At 42.5% G+C, this 18136-nt stretch overlaps 1 protein-coding gene and 1 long non-coding RNA gene across 2 annotated transcripts in view; one reads left to right on the top strand and one right to left on the bottom strand.

Annotated features, from left to right (window-relative positions):
• LOC140118880 (uncharacterized) lies at positions 1-11043 on the bottom strand. Its single transcript, XR_011853279.1, has 3 exons — positions 10780-11043; positions 290-417; positions 1-202 (listed from the first exon to the last, which is right to left on the bottom strand). It is a non-coding gene; the product is annotated as an uncharacterized lncRNA (long non-coding RNA).
• Positions 10756-18136, top strand: part of TMEM167B (transmembrane protein 167B) — a 26984-nt gene continuing 19603 nt past the window's right edge. Inside the window, exon 1 of the mRNA XM_072137290.1 lies at positions 10756-10904. Within this exon, the coding sequence (XP_071993391.1) occupies positions 10895-10904 (10 nt within the window). The 5' untranslated portion in view covers positions 10756-10894. The remainder of the gene's footprint in view (positions 10905-18136) is intronic.

Raw genomic sequence — 18136 nt, forward strand, 5'->3', positions numbered from 1 at the left:
TTACATGCCTTTTACTAAATATGAGCAAGCTTACACTATTTTCTCAATGTTACATTATATTTGCACTTCTATTGAAACTTCTAATGGATATAATGAGGACTGTGTTCTGTGTTCTGGATATTTCTTATCCCTCTCCTCCTGGTGTCGTCTTCTCAACCACGCAGCCAGGGACCTTAAGAAGTAGGCTGACACTCCTAATGCACTGCAATACATGGTTATTGCAAATTCAAAACAGATGTCAGTGCTCTACTCCGTATATTAGATGTAATACATTGATGGGTGATCTCACTACTTGCTGTTGGGTTAAAAATGGAAGATATCACCAGCTTCCTGCATCATATTCCGTTATCCTCCACACGGTCCAGCGTTTATTCTTTTGTCGCCTCCACACCCGTGGTGCCCAACTGGTTCAATAGCCTGCGTCGGAAATTGTAAACAGATGCAGGATGCCAGGATAAAGGAAAACTGCTTTAATTGTCTCTACTTAAAAGAGCAAAGAATAAAATGCGCATATCATAAAACCATATCATAAAACCATAAAATCTGTAAACGCCAAAGAAACCACCCCGCCCGACCTAGGTTTCTCCTCTACAGGGTTCTTCCGGGGCATGGTCTTTGACGCCATCTCCGGTGTTTTAAACACATAAAATTTGCATAATTATAAAAGTTTACACATTTAAAACAAAGAGAAATTAAAAGGTGATAACAATTACAGGTGTCCCGCGAATAGCGCTCAGCGCAGTACAGCTACTGCGCAGAGACGATGCCAGTTCAGCTCTGCACAGGAGCCGAGCCGGCATCGGGGGTCGCAGGATATCAGCGGTAATCTAGCGCCATAGCGCCGATCGCTGCTATGGCACCTCTGGGGTCCGATTGGGACCCCAGAGAAGCCTGAAGGCAGTGCCTTTAAGATGTGACATCATCTTAAAGGCAAAGTGTCAGCCTATGCATGTGCATAGGCGGACACTGCTAATACCCTGCAATACATAAGTATTGCAGAGTATTATCATGAACAAGCAATCAGATGATTGCTTGTTCATGTCCCATGGTGGATCAAGTAAAAAATGTAAAAAAAAAAATGTTTTTCAATAAAAAATAACTTTATAAATCCCAAAAAATGTCCATAAGCCCCAAAACATATAAAGAGACATAACACTCAAAAAAGTCTAAATCATAACAAAAACCCCACATATATAGCATCTGTAACAATCCATAGAATAAAACTAAATAACTATTGAATACGCACGATGAAGACCGTAAAAAAAAAAAACTTTAAAAACCCTTCAAAAATTATGATTTTTACCTATTATACAATAAATACAATAAAAAGTGATCAATGATACTGTTGCAAAGTACAACATGTCCCGCAAAAAACCAACCATCAACCAGCTCTGTAGCCAAAAAGGTAACAATGTTATGCCACTTGGAAGACGGCGATGCAAAAATGATTTTTCCCCTCATTAAGGGGTTTATTTGGCAAATTTAGTAAAACATAAGAAAAAAATCTTCATGTCTGGTATCCCCGTAATCGTATCGACCCATAGAATAAAGATAACATGATTATTAGGCTATACGGTGAACACGAAAAAAAAAAAAAAAAGTAAAAAATCCAGTACAGAATTGATGCTTTTCTACTCATGACCTCAAAAAAAGTTCCAAAATTTTCAACAATAGGTGATACCAACCCCAAAATGGTGACACTGGAAAAAACATCTCATCCCGCAAAAAAAATGGCGTCACATGGCCCAAATAACGAAAATTTTATAGCCTTCAAAAGGGGGCAAAGAGAAAACTAAAATCCTGGCAGCTGCAGGCTGCTCCTTCCCTTTTGCGCCTCGCTGTGCGCCCATAACACAAGTAATGTCCATATGTGGGGGGTCGCTGCACTCAGGAGAAATTTTAGAACAAATTTTATGGTGGGTTTTCTCTTTTTATCTTTTGGAAATGTGTAAATTTGAGGGCTAAATGAATGTATAACCGACAAAATTTGACCATTCTAAATTTCCCTGCCATTTTGATTCAATTACTATGAAGATCTCAAGGGGTTAACAATCTTCGTAAATGCTGTTTCTGTTAGCTTGAGGGGTGCAGATTTGAAAATGGGTTGATTATATACGGGGGTTTAATGCTAAATATTTAAAATTTCATTCAAAACAGTATTTATCCCCAAAATAGTGAATTCTGAAAATACGGAAAATCGCTATTCGATTTGTAAGCTGCGTGACATCAAAATAAATTATCCAAAAATTTCAAAAATTATGAAACTGTAAAGTAGACATATGAGAAATGTTATTCGGCAAGTTATTTAGGTGGTAAATCGATCTGCCTGAAATTGCGGTGATTTCGAATTTCGAAAATGGCAAATTTTTCCAAAAATGCATCATTTTTTTCTTTTTTTTGTAAATAAACGCAAAACTTATCAGCCTTAAGCTACAAAATGGCTGCGTCCTTAAGGGGTTAATGTCTTAACAAAGAAAACAATGTCGTTGTTAAAACTAAATCGACATACTCACATTAGTTCATACACTTTTCTGTTGTTAAGATTCAAAATCTTATATTAATCCCAAAAACTACCTTCCATGTAAGAGTAACCAATCCTAAGATCAGACTCTAATAGCCAATCATCGGTCAGAGGCAGTACACACCTCCCACCCACCCCTACCTCTCCTCCAATCGGAGTGTTTCTAACAAAGTTAGTTTACCCATCTTTTTATCTTGGGCTTCCTCGTTCGGACACAATTCCCACACCGTTACAGGCAGGTATTTATCATCTATACTTGTCTCTACCTACTCCCCCAAGGGAAGATCGGGAGGCGCCGCACACAGAGGTTCAAAACTAGGCTTACTAATACACCCATTACACTTCATATTGCATTTGTTAACCATCTACTGCTCTGAGACACTAGATGGTTACAACCCTCCGTCGCAACCCACCGAGTCTCATAATAAACAATTTAATTCCTATCGCACTCACGTTACATCACGTAAGAAAGCTTGTCAATTCAAAATCTATGTTCAGACCATGCGGTTGCAAGGTCTCTAGCCCCTTAAGGACGCAGCCTGTTTGCACGTTAAGGCTCGCTACTTTTTTTTAAAATTTGACCAGTGTCTCTTCCTGTGGTAATAACTTTTCAACGATTTAAGATATCTCTGTGATTTTGAGATTGTTTTCTCGTGAGACATTGTAGTTTATGTAAGTAGTGTCATTTCGGTGATCCGTTCCTTTTTTGGGGGGTAAAAATTCAAAAATTTAGGAAAAATTTGAAAAAAATGACTATTTTCAAAGTTTCAAATGTTATACTTTTTAGACAAAAAGTGATACCACAAATTTTTTTTGATAGAAACCTTTTGCCATTGGTCTTCTTTTTATATCCATTATTTGTTTTACGTTTCCATTTTTTTGATGGATTTGAGAAGGTTTGAAGTTTTAGTAGCAACTTCTCAGATTTTCTTGAAATCTGAAAAATGCGAACTTTTTGGTGATCAATTCAGTTTGGAAGTGCCCTATAAAGGCTTATGTACTATATACCCCCACAAGTAACACCATTTTATGAACCTAACATCTCAACCTATTCAAATCAGCATTTAAGAAGTCTGTTAACCCTTTAATTATTTTTCCGGAAGCATATGAAAATGGATTGGAAATTTTGAAATTTCAATTTTTGATTTCAATCTTTCTAATTTAGCCCTAAAATGGATACATTCAGAAGGAATTTGAGGTAAATATATATTCCTAATTTTTTGCCCTGCTTCTTCCGAGTACGGCAATACCAGACTTGTGGATGTCAGCTGCTATTTCACCGCACAGTGATGTCCAGAACAGAGTTAGCGATACTGGGAATTTAGAAGGCCAATTTGGCTGCAAATATTTTGTGGTGCCACAGTGTAATTGAAGAGCCCCTGAAGTAAAAGAACAATAGAAAACCCCCAAAATGTCACCATTTCGGAAACTAGACCCCTCAAAGAATTTAGCGGTGGTTGTGCTGAGCATTTTAACCCCCAACACGCTGGTCAAAATTGAATGCAAAGTAAATGGTGCAGAGTAAAAATTGCGTTTTTATCTCAAAAATTTCATTTTAGTGCCTCATATACTTTGCTCAACCCATGCCACTTTAGACAAACACCCCAAAAATCATTCTGCGGATTGTCCCGAGTACATCAATACCACACATGTGCCAATAATTTACAGACTGGGCACACAGAAGGGATGAGAACGGAAGGAGTGAAATTTTGATTTTCTAGCTTCGTTTTCACACGTTTGGATTTGGAGTGCCATGTCCTGTTGGCAGGGCCCGTGAGGTGCCAGTGCAATAGAAACCCCCAATAAATGATACCATTACGGAAACTAGACCCCTCAAAGAATTTATCAGTGGTTGTGGTGAGCATTTTAACCCCCAACACGCTGGTCAAAATTGAATGCAAAGTAAATGGTGCAGAGTAAAAATTGCATTTTTATCTCAAAAATTTCATTTTAGTGCCTCATATACTGTGCCCAACCCATGCCACTTTAGACAAACACCCCAAAAATCATTCTGCGGGTTGTCCCGAGTACGGCAATACCACACATGTGCCAATAATTTACAGGCTGGGCACACGGCAGGGGTCAGGAAGAAAGAAGCACAATTTAGGTTTTCAAGCTTCGTTTTAACTAGATTGGTAATGGGGGGGTACCCCCGAGGTACCAGTACAATAGAAACCCCCAAGTAGTGAACCAATTTTGGAAAGGGCACCCCCCAAAGAATGTATGTAGGCTTGTATGAGCATTTTAACCCCCAACACGCTGGCCAAAATTGAATGCAAAGTAAATGGTGCAGAATAAAAATTGCGTTTTTATCTCAAAAATGTCATTTTAGTGCCTCATGTACTGTGCCCAACCCATGCCACTTTAGACAAACACCCCAAAAATCATTCTGCGGGTTGTCCCGAGTACGGCAATACCACACATGTGCCAATAATTTACAGGCTGGGCACACGGCAGGGGTCAGGAAGAAAGAAGCACAATTTAGGTTTTCAAGCTTCGTTTTAACTAGATTGGTAATGGGGGGGGTACCCCCGAGGTACCAGTACAATAGAAACCCCCAAGTAGTGAACCCATTTTGGAAAGGGCACCCCTCAAAGAATGTATGCAGGCTTGTATGAGCATTTTAACCTCTAAGGTGCTGGCTCAAATGTAATACAAAGTGAGTAGTGCAGAGAAACAATTGTATTGCAATTTATCAAATATGCCATTGAAGTGACAAAAGTATTTTGCCCAACTCATGCCACTGGGGAAAAACACATCAAAAATCATTCTGCGGGTTACCCCGGTTAGGGCAATACCCCATAGGAGGCAATAATCTGTAGGATGGAGACACAGCAGGGCTCAAAAGGGAATAACTTGTTGGAGCACAGACATTGTACATTTTTTTTTCTTTTTGGCATCATGAAAGATTTGTAGATGCCAATAGGGGCCAGTACAGTAGAAACCCCTAAGAACTGACCCTATTTTGGAAACTACACCCCTCCATGAATTAATCTAGGGGTATAGTTAGCATTTTAACTAGCTGCTGCCATGGGAGACAAACACCCTAAAAATCATGATGCATGTTTTCCCGGGTAAAGCATACAGGGCAGTAATCTACAGGCTGGGCACATGGCAGGGCTTAGAAGAGAAGGTGTGGCATGATGTATAAGCTGTGCATCAGGGTAACAACAGGGTACTCTAAAAATCCAGGGATGTATGATAAATTCGGAAGCAATCTTTCATACATAACCCTGGTTTTTCTGGGCATGTCTCACAGTGATGAATGGTGTCCTTCCGAATGCCATTTTTGGAGCACACCCTGCACCTCTTGTGACCTTCCCTTGCTGGCTGTTTGGGGAACTACTCCTGGAAAGTGCTGCCCTGGTACAATACGTGATGTGGCCTCACTTCCAGATGTGCTAGCACTCCCCCCTTCCTGGTCTCCAAAAAGAAAGTACTTTATTACCACCTCTTGAAATTCCAGGAAAGTTCCCCTCTGGCCGGCATATCGATGCAGCACATAAGCATTATACAATGCCATCTGCATGATGTGCACGGCCAGCTTCTTGTACCACACCTTCGACTTCCGCATGGCATTGTACGGCTGAAGCACCTGGTCAGACAAGTCCACCCCTCCCATGTATTTGTTATAATCTAAAATACAGTCTGGCTTGGGGGTCTCTGTACTGGCACCTCGTACTGGGACAGGGGTGGTGGTGTGCTCATGTATTGTGGTTAATACAAGGACCTCTCTCTTGTCCTTGTACTTAACACACAATACAGAGTCGCTGCATAGTGCCCTGCTTTCGTGCCTTTTAAGTTTTTGCCCAAGCAGCGACTTAGGGAGACCACTCTGATTTCTGCGTACAGTGCCGCATGCCGCAGTATTTCTGGAAGTGAGGCACTTGAACAGGTGGTGCTGGTGTAGAAATTGTCCAGGTAGAGGTGGTAGCCCTGGTCCAGCAGTGGGTGCACTAAATCCCACACTATCTTCCCTGTAACACCCGGGAAGGGGGGGCATTCTGGGGGCACTATAGTGGAGTCCTTCCCTTCATATACCCTGAACTTGTATGTGTACCCTGATGAACTTTCGCACAGCTTATACATTTTCACACCATACCTTGCCCTCTTATTGGGCAGGTACTGGCGGAATTGAAGTCTCCCTTTGAATTGTACCAGGGACTCGTCTATGCTCACATGTTTGGCGGGGGTATATGCCTGGGCAAACTTGGCACTAAAATGATCTAATATGGGCCTGACCTTAAATAACCGATCATAACTGGGGTCACCTCTGGGTGGGCACTGTGTGTTGTCAGTGTAGTGCAAAAACTTATGGATGGCTTCAAAGCGCATCCTGCTCATTGCCATGCGGAACATGGGGGTGTGGTACAGTATATCTGTGCTCCAGTAGTCCCTGATTGAAGGCTTCTTTACTATCCCCATAAGGAGTATTATGCCCCAATACTTGTGCATCTCTGCTGCAGTGACAGGGGTCCACCTGTAGGGTTGTGCATAAAAGGAAGTGGGATTTTGGGCAATATGCTGTGCAGCGTAGAGATTTGTCTGAAATATAATAACATTCAGCAGCTCCTCATCAAAAAAAAAACTTAAAGAAGTCCACAGCTCTGAGCCCTGCCGTGTCAAAGTTAATTCCAGGATGGCCCAAAAAGTCAGGGACCTGAGGGGTATAATTATCTGGGGCTACCCATGTGTTGTCAGTGGAAGCCCAAGACGCTTCTCCTGCAGAAGTCCCAGGCACATCTCCTGCAGAAGTCCCAGGCACTTCTCCTGCAGAAGCCTCCGGCACTTCAATCGCAGAAGTCCCTGGAACCCTACGGCGCCTTCTTGGGGGTCCTTCCAGGTCACTGGAAGATGAGCAGGAGGATGATGATAGGTAAAAGGGGACATCATCCCCACTAGCTGACTCGGTCAGAGGCAAGTATGTTATATGCCTCCAACATGGTGTACGTATTCTGAGACATTGCACACAAAAAAAATAGAGAACTAGAAAAATTAGATAATGTGCACCAAACTACACGGATAAACCGTCTAGCAGGCACACAAAAAAAAAAAATATAATGCACAGATGGCACACACAAAAAATAATGTGCACTAAACTACACGGACAAGCCGCACAGATAGCACACACAAAAAAAAGATAATGCGCACCAAACTACACGGACAAGCCGCACAGATGGCACACACAAAAAATAATGCGCACTAAACTACACGGACAAGCCGCACGGATAGCACACAAAAAAAATAATGCGCACTAAACTACATGGACAAGCCGCACAGATAGCACACAAAAAAAAGGTAATGCACACCAAACTACACGGACAAGCCGCACAGATGGCACACACAAAAAATAATGCGCACTAAACTACACGGACAAGCCGCACAGATAACACACAAAAAAATAATGCGCACTAAACTACATGGACAAGCCGCACAGATAGCACACAAAAAAAAGGTAATGCACACCAAACTACACGGACAAGCCGCACAGATGGCACACACAAAAAATAATGCGCACTAAACTACACGGACAAGCCGCACGGATAGCACACAAAAAAAATAATGCGCACTAAACTACATGGACAAGCCGCACAGATAGCACACAAAAAAAAGGTAATGCACACCAAACTACACGGACAAGCCGCACAGATGGCACACACAAAAAATAATGCGCACTAAACTACACGGACAAGCCGCACAGATAACACACAAAAAAATAATGCGCACTAAACTACATGGACAAGCCGCACAGATAGCACACAAAAAAAAAGGTAATGCACACCAAACTACACGGACAAGCCGCACAGATGGCACACACAAAAAATAATGCGCACTAAACTACACGGACCAGACGCACAGATGGCACACACAAAAAATAGCTAAGTATGGGTACACCTACGGCGCTCTGGAAAAAAATATTACCAGGCACCGAAAAAAAACCTATGTGCACCGCGCAAAAAGGCGCTACAAATGCACCTAGCTTGCCCTAAGACAAACTAACTACCGCTAAGACTGCTAAAGATTCTGTGCAGCACTATTCACACGGCGCACTGAAAAGTGCGTCCAGTGCAGAACAACGCTAACACAGCGCACTGAAAAGTGCGTTTGGGTTCAGAAGGGACAGACAGGGAAAAACGGAAGACACATGGGATCACACAAGGCGATCACACAGGGAACACACAGGACACAGGAAAAAACAGATAGGGATAGGGATTTGTAGGGAACAATAGAGATCAGATAAGGATCAGAACACTATTTATAGTGTAAAAGTGTATTTTGGTGCACACAGTAACGCTCTTTCCTCTCTCCAGCGATACCAAACCAAAATGGTGCCGCTGGAGGAAGAGGAAAGGGCTAAAACCACGTTTTTAGCCTAAAATCGCTGTAATTGGCCAGTCAGGTTTGACTGGCCAATCACGGCGATCGGCGGGCGGGACCGATTTGATTGGTCGGGTGACGGAGACAGGAACTCCTCCTGCCTCTGTCACCCAAATCTCATCCCGATGTCACCACGTCGCGCAGTAGCTGTACTGCGCTGAGCGCCAATAGTGGGAAGCTGCGCAGTACAGCTACGGCGCGGAGCACTAAGGGGCTAGATGGTAAATCCAGAAGGCTTCTCTGGTGTTAAGTTTTTTGTTTAAATCCTCACTCCTCCAATTAACCGTAACATGTTCAAGACCAAAGAAACGCATCCCTTTTGGGATCAGATTATGCTTCTCGCTAAAGGCTGTGTGTTTTCAAACCTTTTTTTAGATTTCTAGTGTGTTCACCAATCCTTATTTTGAGCTTCCTTCCCGTCCTCCCTACATATTTTAGTCCACACGGGCAGATAATTAAATAAATGACCGCACAAGTGTCACGACAAATAAAATCCTTAATTTTATATGTGGAGGTTTTTTATTTCCCTTCAAACTCCCTTACCACTTCCTTATCTATCCAGTCCCTATACTTGCATCCCTGACATTTTTTGCAACTATAGAAGCCCTTAATACCTGTGTTCGTAGTGGGCCCTTCCTTAACGTATCTAGATGTGACCATATCCCTAATATTATATGGTCTCTTAAAAACCGTAGTGGGTTTATTTGTGACTATTGTACCTAAAACTGGGTCGCTAGTTATGAGGTGCCAGTGCCACTCTATAATTTTCTTCACTCCCAAAGCCTCCTTGCAGTAGTTGGTGATAAAACCTGGATTTTTCAAGTTGCCCTCCTCTTCTCTATTGTATGTTTTAGCCCATTGGTCACTTTTTTTGAGCGCTTTTTCCAAAATCTCTTCTGTATAGTGTCTTTTTCTGAACCTATTCATTATGATCTCGGCTTGATTTTCAAAATCCTCGTATTTACTACCCAGCACCGTGACCACCGAGGAGCACTAGGCTGCGCTCTGCCAGCCACACAAGTACTTAGGACTCTAGCTATCGCCAAGTCATGTAAATGCTAGGCCCTGGTGGGAGGATGTTGCATACCTCACACCGATCAGATCACAATAGTGGAACTCAAAATCTGGGAGAGTCCCAACAGGTCCTAATTCGACACAGTTCTAATGGACAAAGTGACAAAGTCCATGTCCTTTAGCCAACTAGGATTTAGCTTGCTACATTTAAAGTAGACAAAATTCAAGTGTTGTAGGCAAAATTTCAGGGGAAACCAAATTCACAATTTGTGGCAAATGGCCATAAAAATTCAACTTTATGCCAGTTTTTTTTTTTAAAAAAGCCAGCTTGAGGCAGGCCAGACAAAGTTTCTATAGCGTGAGAAAAAATACTGTAACATTTAATAAATTAAATCAATGACAGCTTGGATTTAGGCAAGTGCTGATTCAGGTAATCCTGAATCATATCCAATTCCTAAGCAGACGTAATAAGACTGGCACACTATGCCCCACTCTTTTTAAATCATTCATAATACTTTTGGATTAGTTTTTATATCAGTAGAATTGCCTTAAGATCAAACAAAAAAAAATCTATTCTTAAATACATTATATTCTATAAACAATAAAAATATTTTAGTCATCTGGGATTTAGTTTTCCTATTTTAAAAACCCCACGCAAAGGGACTTTAACCCATTAGGATTTAGCAACTTCTATAATGGGCAAGCTAAATAAGTTGGGAAAGTGACTTGGTCCCTCAGCCCACTAGATTTTAGCTTCCTTATATAGAGCAAGCCACATAATGAGTATAATGAGCACGTCCTTTAGACCATTTCGATTTAGACAAGTGGCACAAGTACCATAGATAAAACGCGAATGTACAACTAACTTTGAACTCCCCGCCCTTCCGTAGTTTTCCTTCTCTTCACGTGATTTCTGTCTGTTTATCGTTCTGATGTCATCGCTGTGTGTTGAGGCAAAACAGGAAGAGAAGACGGTGCACGATGACTAACGGTAAACCGGTTGTTTTACTTTGGTAAAAGAGAAGACAGATGCAGGGTCTGGTGTAGGGGCTCGCGTCACTGCTCGGTAATGCTGACCTGCTGTCCTTTGTTTTGAAAAGGTGTTTGTGTAGACGTGGCCGAGCAAAGCACTGTGTGCATGCCCCGAGGTGCAGCCAGTTTGAACAGTAGACTTGTGTAGACAAGTAATTAACATATAAACCACACGATAAAGAGATATCTAGCCATTAAAATAATTCTTGTATCATTTGCAGTCAAATCTCAGCTTCGTCTGTACCTTTTGTAATTGGTTGTGAGTTAGTTGTCTGCCCTTTGAATATCTGAAAGGAAATCTTCCACTTAAAGGGGTTCTCTAGTGACAACCAAGTTAACTCCTATCCACAGAAACTTGCTAATCACTGCGGGTCTCATCAATGGGACCTCCACTGATCACCAGTACAGAGGTCTGTTGTACCCTAGTCGTACCCCAAGATGAAGATGGCAGCCAGCGCTGAGCTTTCTCCGTCACCTCCATAGAGATGTGCTATCAGCACATTGTAATGAATGAGGAGGAAAATCCCTATATACTGCCATACTGTAGTATGGCAGTATATGATAGGATCCATCAGACAACCTAGGGTTAAAGTACCCTAGGGAGTCTGAAAAATAGTAAAAATAAAAAGTTAAAAAAACAATTATAATTAAAAAAAAAAAAAAAAAATTCAACTCGCCCTCCTTTTCCCTAGAACTGATAAAAATAAACAGTAAAAATCATAAACACATAGGTATCGCCGCGTCCAAAAATGCAATTTTATCAAAATATAATAACCGTATTTACCCCGTAATGGAAATTAGCCCCCAAAGTTGAAAATGGCACTTTTTTGATCTTTTTAAACAAAAATATAAAAAAATTATATAACAAGTGATCGAAAGGTTGTACATGCCTAAAAATGGTAGGTTGAAATTGTCATCAAAAGTCGCAAAAAATGACACCACCCACAATTCCGTACACCGAAGTATGAAAAAGTAATTAGTGCCAGAAGATGGCAAAATCAAAAAAAAAAATTTTGTGGAGCTTTTAATTTTTGTAAATGTATGAAAACATTATAAAACCTATGCAAATCTGTTATCCCTGTGATCGCACCGACCCAAAGAATAAAGGAGACATGTCATTTGGGGTGCACAGTTAAATCTGTAAAATCCAAGCCCACAAAAATACAATGCAAATGTGTTTTCACCATTTTCACTGTATTTGGAATTTTTTTCCCCGCTTCCCAGTACACGACATGGAAAATTTAAATACCATCCCTATGAAGTGCAATTTGTTATGCAGAAAACAAGCCCTCAAACGGCTCTTTAAGTAGGAAGATAAAAAAAGTTAGATTTTTGAAGGTGGGGAGTGAAAAAACTAAAAAGGGCCAGGTCGTTAAGGGGTTAAAAGTTTATTGCCAGCATACTTTAGGCCAGTGGTGGCAAACAAATGGCACGGGTGCCAGAGGTGGCACTCTGAGCCCTTTCTGTGGGCACCCAGGCCTTCACCCTAACACAGAGTTTGCCAGATAGAACTCAAGGCTTTCTCCTATGGTCCCAAGACAGCCCAGGATGCTCCATGCTCAGTGCTATTTTAAAGCCAGGACAACAGGAGGAGCGGGAAGGTGTGGATAGAGATGGATTGTCATTGGAGCTCCTGCTCTGGGTCCCCTGATTCTCCCTCTTCAGGGGACCATGGAGGGAAGCTACAATACAAATTTATCCATCTTTCTATTGTTTCGGTGAACTAAGGACACCAATACAATTAAAACCTGTGATACAGCAGGGATAAATAAGTTACTGCTTAAATTGTCATAATGGCACTTTGCAACATACAAGTGGGTTTTGGTTGTAGCTTGGTTACTCTGTCTCCAAAAGGTTGGCCATCACTGCTTTAGGCCCTCAGTTAATTGTAACTGGTCCACTTCCTCCCCTGGCCCTCTCCACCGGGAGATTAGCGGCTAGCTGGTTAGAACTTCATGCCAAAATGGCATCTGCTGTGGTTTTGCACACATAATAGTTTGTTATTGCATCGCCTTAGGCCTCATGCTCATATCATGGCGCCCATAGAGATTGCTGTGAGTGTCTCACCCACTGTGACTGAGCTTGACATTCTATGGAGAGGAGAGGGGTAAAGAACGCTCACCCCTCCTTCACCCAGCCTTGTTCACACCTTGATTATGGCCCAGTCGAGCACAGCACGCCTTAGGTTGACAGCCTTCAAGAAAATCTACCACTTATTTCATGGTAGATTAACCTTTACCCCTTCCGCCGACACCCTTTTTCGTTTTTGCGTTTTAATTTTTCACAAATTGTTCTTCATAGTGATGGTATTTAATATTTCATGCCATGGACTGGAAAGCAGGAGAAAAATTCCAAAATGCAAGAAATATTTTTTTTGTGGGTGTGAAGGAAACCGCGACGTTCCGGACCCCTGGAGGGTACGTAAGGTCACTCAGTTATCCTTTTACAGACACTCCCAGAACGCACGGGTTCTGAGAGGCGCAGGAAGTGATTTAAAGTTGTCCACACAACTTCCGGATATGGCACAACCCTAAATCAAATCCCTGAATGGCTATAAGATCCCTCTCACTAGCCGCAGTGAGACAGAATATTATCAGCCTTATGCTGCCACCAGTTCTCCTTTAATATAAGCCCGGTCCGTAACGGGATTATATAGGGTGAGGAACCAACCCGGTAGCATGTATATAAGCGAGAAACCCGGACGTAAGATTCATGATCGAGATAAAAGAGCAACACAGATTAGATTTAATTGCCTTAAGGGTACACTAGACAATACAGTACACACAATAGATATATACAGTAAACAGAGTACAGATTACACGGGCAGCACTACAAGTCTAAGCAGTTTGGTTAGTTAGTTAGTTACCTTTGTGTGTGGCCTAATGGGGATGGATAGTCCACACTTTTAGATCTTCCCTGCGCTTAGTTGATGTTAGTTTCCCCCAGGACAAAGACACCGGCCCCTTCAAGGGCGCCCGATTATATCAGGTGTGGACACACCTCTGTCCACCCTAAGGGGGGTCAATGGTCCCTCCTACCTGATATTACATCCAGAGCCCTGGAGAAGCCACAGCTACCCCATGGGAAGGTCCTGATTGCGGACAGGAAAAAAAAAAAAAATCACCCTTCACCTTTCACCCTAATTTGTGCTCCATGACTAAAAATCCCCACCCTACCCTTTATGTCAGTGAGAGATAGGCCTAAAGTTAGCGTAAGGACTGCCGTCGCTTTCCGGCTTGGGAAAACCACTATATGGGCCGGCATGGACTGTGGGTAAAATCTGTTTCCCCTAGTTATGGCATTGAACAAAGATAACATTGGGGCTTGCAAGAGCGCCCCCAAAAATCTTAAAAAATCTTTCCATCAACCCATTGGGATAGCTCCTGCTCAGTGAAGTGACCTTCCAACTCTGTTGCTACTTGAGTGGGGATAGAAGGTGGCCCAAACTCCCTCAGGTACACCTGAATCTCAGGGTCCTTCCCAGAGCCAGAGGCGTAACTAGCAAAGGCTGGGCTACATAGCAAAATTCTGAATGGGGCCCCCTACATCTTAACCATGACATTCACCACTGTAACCGAATTTATTAAAACCGTACCTGCTGAGTTCTTAGTCTCTCCCTCACCCCAATGTACCAATATAAGGTTTTTGCATGTTGCTGCGAAACCTTAAAATATACACTCACCGGCCACTTTATTAGGTACACCATGCTAGTAACGGGTTGGACCCCCTTTTGCCTTCAGAACTGCCTCAATTCTTCGTGGCATAGATTCAACAAGGTGCTGGAAGCATTCCTCAGAGATTTTGGTCCATATTGACATGATGGCATCACACAGTTGCCGCAGATTTGTCGGCTGCACATCCATGATGCGAATCTCCCGTTCCACCACATCCCAAAGATGCTCTATTGGATTGAGATCTGGTGACTGTGGAGGCCATTTGAGTACAGTGAACTCATTGTCATGTTCAAGAAACCAGTCTGAGATGATTCCAGCTTTATGACATGGCGCATTATCCTGCTGAAAGTAGCCATCAGATGTTGGGTACATTGTGGTCATAAAGGGATGGACATGGTCAGCAACAATACTCAGGTAGGCTGTGGCGTTGCAACGATGCTCAATTGGTACCAAGGGGCCCAAAGAGTGCCAAGAAAATATTCCCCACACCATGACACCACCACCACCAGCCTGAACCGTTGATACAAGCCAGGATGGATCCATGCTTTCATGTTGTTGACGCCAAATTCTGACCCTACCATCCGAATGTCGCAGCAGAAATCGAGACTCATCAGACCAGGCAACGTTTTTCCAATCTTCTACTGTCCAATTTCGATGAGCTTGTGCAAATTGTAGCCTCAGTTTCCTGTTCTTAGCTGAAAGGAGTGGCACCCGGTGTGGTCTTCTGCTGCTGTAGCCCATCTGCCTCAAAGTTCGACGTACTGTGCGTTCAGAGATGCTCTTCTGCCTACCTTGGTTGTAACGGGTGTCGATTTGAGTCACTGTTGCCTTTCTATCAGCTCGAACCAGTCTGCCCATTCTCCTCTGACCTCTGGCATCAACAAGGCATTTCCACCCACAGAACTGCCGCTCACTGGATGTTTTTTCTTTTTCGGACCATTCTCTGTAAACCCTAGAGATGGTTGTGCGTGAAAATCCCAGTAGATCAGCACTTTCTGAAATACTCAGACCAGCCCTTCTGGCACCAACAACCATGCCACGTTCAAAGGCACTCAAATCACCTTCCCCATACTGATGTTCGATTTGAACTGCAGGAGATTGTCTTGACCATGTCTACATGCCTAAATGCACTGAGTTGCCGCCATGTGATTGGCCGATTAGAAATTAGTGTTAATGAGCAGTTGGACAGGTGTACCTAATAAAGTGGCCGGTGAGTGTATGTTTAGTAAAGTTTTTGCATCCACAAAATATTAACAGTCTTTGTAGTAATACCTGGAACCACTGATCAGAGGAGAGCAGCAGCTTTACTACATAAAGGACCGAGAGAGAAACAGATGTCCATTGCGTAGTGGTGGTGCAGGGATACTAGAGAAGCTGAGTCTGTTGCCGCCCTGAACCACCACTATACAATAACAAGCGCTGCATGATTACCTTTACTACAGAAAGGTTGCCAATGCTATGTAACTGGAAAAAGAAACATTTAAACAAGACTCCAAAAAAACATTTTAAGGTTTTAAAGAAACATGTTAGATATGTGTATGTTGTGTTATGTTTATATTTCTGGGTTGTTTCCCTTTAATTTATATACACATTTCATACACATATATTCATACAGTCACATATGTATGCACTTTTATACATACTCTTATTTATATACACATATAAACAATCATACACACATGTACACACACACTGCTATATACACACACATGCACACACTGCTATATATACACACACATGCACACACTGCTATATATACACACACATGCACACACTGCTATATATATATACACACACACACACACACACACACATTTCTACACCCTGCATATTTGCATACACTGACTTTCCTTGTAAGCTCTGTCCAGCATTCTTCTTATTGCAGCTCTTCTTAATTGTGCCTCTTCTCTCCCATGAGGAAAAATTCCACATAAATAAGAATACAGCAGACTAGCAGCTAGGCTCTCCCATGAGGCAGGCAGAGAAAGCTTTCTGGTCCTGCTGAGCTGCCGTACTCTGCCCCGCCCCCTCCCTCCCTCGCATCCCTGCACTCAACCCCACTGCTCAGAAAGTTTGTAAGGGACCCGGCCAGGCTCTGGCTTCTGAAATAATATTAAAAGAATGGAGGTTGTGCTGTGCCGTATCACATATTATGCAGCACAGCACATCTTTCAATCTTTTGATTTGTGTGGAACCTTGGGTGCCTCAGCCTGATCGGGCCCATGGAGCCACTGGGCCCCGTAGCAGCTGCTATGGCTGCTACGGTGGTAGTTACGCCACTGCCCAGAGCGTAGCAGCAGGAGAGAACAAGGAGTAGTACAGTACAGCTGATAAGTACTTACTGCTCCTGGGTATTCTCCTGCGGGCTCTTGGTCCTGACCTCAATGCATACAACCAGAGTCAGGATGCAGAAGAGGACCCGGGAGCAGCGAGAACTTCTCAGCTGCTCCTGCACCAATTAACCCTTTTGCGCACCAGGACGTACTAGATGGTCCTGGTGCTGTGGGGGGGTGTATGGAGAGAGCTCACGGGCTGAGCTATCTGCATACATGGTGGGTGTCAGCTGTAGAAAAAGAAAAATGTCCGAATTGCTTTTTCAACATTTTTCCATCCAGGAATATTTGAATAAAAAAATATTAAACAGTCATATAGGTCCCAAATTAGGACATAAATTAAAACACCAGCACGTACCGCAAAAATGACACCTTGCATAGGTCAGTAGACCAAAGTGTAAAACAGTTATTGGCAAAATAGCAAATATTTTTGTTAAAATCTAATAAAACCCTATAAAAATTTGGTATCCCTGTGATTGTATTGGCCCGAAGAATAAAGCGGAAGTGTCAGTTGGAGCACAGAATCAAACCTGTATATTGCAATGTTGGAATATTAAATGGCGGCACTAAAAAGGACAATTTGTCTCACAGATTAAAAAAAAAACCACACACAGCCCTGTAAATGTAAAAATTGAAATGACAGGAGTAAAAAAGAAAAACACAAGAACAAAAAAGTGCAGAGTCCAGTAAGGGTTAAAGCTTCCATCAGTTTTATTACATCAGTTATGGAAGTGCTTATTGCACTACGACTGTCAGCAGGGTGCGGACTGCAACTCATGGCTTGACAGGCTGCATGTGCACCCCTGAACCCCCTTTTAGTTGAGATGAATGTGTGGTGCACTATGAACATACTCAGTAGTCATGCTCCTCTGCTATAGATTTGATGAATAAGGCACTTAGAAGGAATGATCAGTGATCAGAAAAACAGAGCCGTGGAGTCAGTCTGTGACCATTTTGGTGGCGCTGGCGTTGGAGCCGGACGTTTGGCTTATCAACTCTGCAAACCTGGCGCCAGAGTGTTAAAAAAATGAACAAGTGTATACATCACACAATTTATTTTAACCCATACAGGACTTGGCCCTTTTTCTTTTTTGCATTTGCTATTTACTCATTTCAAAAGCGATAATTTTTTTTCATTTCTTTTTATGTTTACGGAGATTGTGTGAGGGCTTGCGGGACTAATT

The sequence above is a fragment of the Engystomops pustulosus genome, chromosome 2 (genome assembly GCF_040894005.1).
Source record: "Engystomops pustulosus chromosome 2, aEngPut4.maternal, whole genome shotgun sequence".
Classification (NCBI taxonomy): Eukaryota; Metazoa; Chordata; class Amphibia; order Anura; family Leptodactylidae; genus Engystomops; species Engystomops pustulosus.